Source organism: Aptenodytes forsteri, unplaced genomic scaffold (genome assembly GCF_000699145.1).
Source record: "Aptenodytes forsteri isolate BGI_AS27 unplaced genomic scaffold, ASM69914v1 Scaffold596, whole genome shotgun sequence".
NCBI classification, from domain to species: Eukaryota; Metazoa; Chordata; class Aves; order Sphenisciformes; family Spheniscidae; genus Aptenodytes; species Aptenodytes forsteri.
In genome coordinates this window covers 82,790-86,222 of record NW_008795375.1, presented here as the reverse complement: position 1 = coordinate 86,222, position 3,433 = coordinate 82,790, and the positions used below count along the sequence as shown (strand labels likewise).

General features: G+C 66.9%; 1 protein-coding gene across 1 annotated transcript in view; it reads left to right on the top strand.

The window, feature by feature from the left end:
- The window catches only part of LOC103899954 (spectrin beta chain, erythrocytic-like), a gene marked incomplete at its 5' end in the record, with an annotated part of 14,915 nt that overhangs the window by 4,614 nt on the left and 6,868 nt on the right, over positions 1-3,433 (top strand). Inside the window, 11 exon segments of the mRNA XM_019472402.1 lie at positions 51-224; positions 342-433; positions 516-596; positions 699-814; positions 1,038-1,150; positions 1,227-1,414; positions 1,497-1,614; positions 2,206-2,364; positions 2,440-2,742; positions 2,897-3,047; positions 3,135-3,430. Of these exon segments, the coding sequence (XP_019327947.1) occupies positions 51-224; positions 342-433; positions 516-596; positions 699-814; positions 1,038-1,150; positions 1,227-1,414; positions 1,497-1,614; positions 2,206-2,364; positions 2,440-2,742; positions 2,897-3,047; positions 3,135-3,430 (1,791 nt within the window).

Genomic DNA, 3,433 nt, shown 5'->3' with positions numbered 1-3,433 from the left:
TGGGGGTGCCTGGCGCGGAGGGGAGGGTGCTGAGCGCTGTCGTGCCCCAGCCCAAGCCCACCAAGGGCCGGATGAGGATCCACTGCCTGGAGAACGTGGACAAGGCGCTGCAGTTTCTGAAGGAGCAGCGGGTGCACCTGGAGAACGTGGGCTCCCACGACATCGTGGACGGCAACCACCGCCTCGTCCTCGGCCTCATCTGGACCATCATCCTCCGCTTCCAGGTGGGACTGGGTGGATGGGGGGTACCCCTCAGCTCAGCACCCAATGGCTCATTCCTGAGCGGGACCCCTCTTCCATGGATGTTCTCCGTCAACCCCGGGAGGGCCTTCTGCCCCCAGATCCAGGACATCATCGTGCAGACACAGGAGGGCCGGGCGACGAGCTCCGCCAGGGATGCGCTGCTGCTCTGGTGCCAGATGAAGACGGCGGGGTAGGTGGTGGGACCCACACCCCACTGCGCCAGGGTCCGGGGGTGCCCAGAGGGTGACGGTGACGCCCTCTCCCCATCACAGGTATCCCCACGTGAACGTCACCAACTTCACCTCGAGCTGGAAGGACGGGTTGGCTTTCAACGCCCTCATCCACAGGCACAGGTAGGCGGCACTGCGGCGGGCACCGGGACGTGCCGGGGCAGCGGTGGCACCGGGGGATGTCCCACCGCTGTGTCACCACCATCCCGCGCCCTCTGTCCCCAGGCCTGAGCTGGTTGACTTCCAAAACCTGACCAAATCCAACGCCCGGCACAACCTGGAGCACGCGTTCAGCGTGGCGGAGCGGCACCTGGGCATCACCCCACTCCTCGACCCTGAAGGTGAGGCTGCCGCTGCCGACCCTCCTGCCTCAGTTTCCCCATTGCACCCTGGGATGTGCCCAGGCCCCATGGAGGGATGAAGAGGTTTCCACCCAGTGGAAGTGGGTCTGGGTGGGAGCAAGGGGAAACCTCATGAGGCCGTGGTGGCCCATTGCCACCGGGGTGATGCCGGGGCGATGCAGAGGCCGGGTCAGGACTGACACTTCTCGCTCGCCCCGGGCAGATGTGTTCACGGAGAACCCCGACGAGAAGTCCATCATCACCTACGTGGTGGCCTTCTACCACTACTTCTCCAAGATGAAGGTGCTGGAGGTGGAGGGCAGGCGTCTGGGCAAGGTAGGGGACGGTGTTGGGGCAGGGGGCTTCTGCTGGGGTGCCGGCACCCCAGTGCTCACCGCCAGCCCCGCCGCAGGTCATTGAGCACGCCAAGGAGACGGAGCGGATGATCGAGGGCTATGGGGGGCTGGCCTCCGACCTGCTCACCTGGATCGAGCAGACCATCGCCTCCCTCAACAGCCGCAGCTTCGCCAACTCGCTGGCCGGGGTGCAGCACCAGCTGCAAGCCTTCAGCACCTACCGCACCGTGGAGAAGCCCCCCAAGTAAGCGTCCCCGAGCCCCCCGTGCCCGTGCAGTGGTGGTGAGCACCCATGGGTGCCCCGGGCTGAGCTCTCTCCGGGGCAGGTTTCAGGAGAAGGGCAACCTGGAGGTGCTGCTCTTCACCATCCAGTCGCGGATGCGAGCCAACAACCAGCGCGTCTACACCCCGCACGAGGGGCGCCTGGTCTCCGACATCAACCGGGTATGGGGCCCGTCCGGGCAGCCTGGCCGTGTGCCGTGCCGCGGGGACATGCGGCTGCTCCCGCGGCACCCTGTGACCTGGGGGCAGCCCTTCTCCCGGTATCCCCGGGGGCTTTGCTCCCCAGGCTGTCCCAGGGCAGGTCGGGTCCATCTCAGGGCAGATTGGGTCTGTCCCAGGGCAAGTCAGGTCCATCTCCTGGGGCAAGTTGGGTCCATCCCAGGGTAGTTCAGGTCCTAGGACAGGTTGGGTCCATCTCCCGGGGCAGTTCCGGTCCATCTCAGGGCAAATTGGGTCTGTTCTAGAGCAAGTCAGGTCCATCTCCTGGGGGGAGTTCAGGTCCATCCTGGGGCAGTTCAGGTCCGTCCTGGGATGGGTCCTAGGGCAGGTTGGGTCCATCTCCCGGGGCAGTTCAAATCCATCCCAGGACACATCGAGTCCATCCTGGGGCAGGTCAGGTCCATCCCCGGGCAGGTTGGGTTCCTCCAGATGCCCTCCTCAACCCGTGGGGCATGTTGGGGTTCACCAGCAGAACAAGACGTGGGGCGGGGGGGGATGTGGGTGCCACCCCCGTCCGGCGCTGCCTTCCCCCAGGCCTGGGAGCAGCTGGAGAAAGCGGAGCACGAGCGGGAGCTGGCGCTGCGCACGGAGCTGATCCGGCAGGAGAAGCTGGAGCAGCTGGCGCGGCGGTTCGACCGCAAGGCGGCCATGCGGGAGGCTTGGCTGAGCGAGAACCAGCGCCTGGTGGCCCAGGTGAGACCGGGGACACCCACCCCGGGGACCGGGGTACCCCGCCGGAGCCTCACTGCGGACTTTGTGCCGGGGCAGGACAACTTCGGCCAGGACCTGCCGGCAGTGGAGGCGGCCAAGAAGAAGCACGAGGCCATCGAGACGGACACAGCTGCCTACAAGGAGCGGGTGCAGGCCATCGATGCGGTGGCAAAGGAGCTGGAGGTGGAGGGCTACCATGACATCCAGCGCATCAATGGGCGCAAGGACAACATCCTGCGGCTCTGGGAGCAGCTCCTGGAGCTGCTGGCCGCCCGGCGCAAGCGCCTGGAGATGAACCTCGCCCTGCAGCACCTCTTCCAGGAGATGCTCCACAGCATCGACTGGATGGATGAGGTCAAGGTGAGCCGCGGGCGTTGGGTGCCGCCATGGGTGGGCTGCCTTGGTCCCACCGGGCAGGGCATTGGTGGGACCCCCCTGGAGAGGCAGATGAGATGCTGGGGTGCTGGCGGCAGATTTTGGGTGGTAGTGGGTGACAGTCGAGGCTCTCCCACAGGTACAGCTGGCATCACCCGAATCTGGGAAGCACCTTCTGGAGGCAGAGGAGCTGCTGCAGACCCACCGGCTGCTGGAGGGTGACATGGCCCTGCAGGCAGAGAAGACACGAGCCATCAGTGCCGCCGCCCTCCGCTTCGCCGACGCTGATGGGGGTGCCGGGATGCCCCGGGACTGTGGCATGGCTGGGGGAAGCCGGGACACCCCGCTGACAGGTGCCCACCTTGCTCCCCGGCCAGGCTACCGTCCCTGCGACCCCAAAGTCATCCGGGACCGCGTGAGCCACCTGGAGTTGTGCCGGCGGGAGCTGCAGGCGCTGGCGGCCCGGAGGAGAGCCTTGCTGGAGCAGTCCCGGTCCCTCTGGACCTGCCTGTGGGAGCTGGACGAGGCAGAGGGCTGGATCAAGGAGCAGGAGCAGCTCTATTCCTCCCTGGACTTCGGGAAGGAACTGCCGGGCGTGCTGCTGCTCCAGCGCCGGCACGCCGCCTTCGAGGCCGAGCTGCGGAGCCGGGGCGACCGGCTGGAGCGGGCGCTGGCG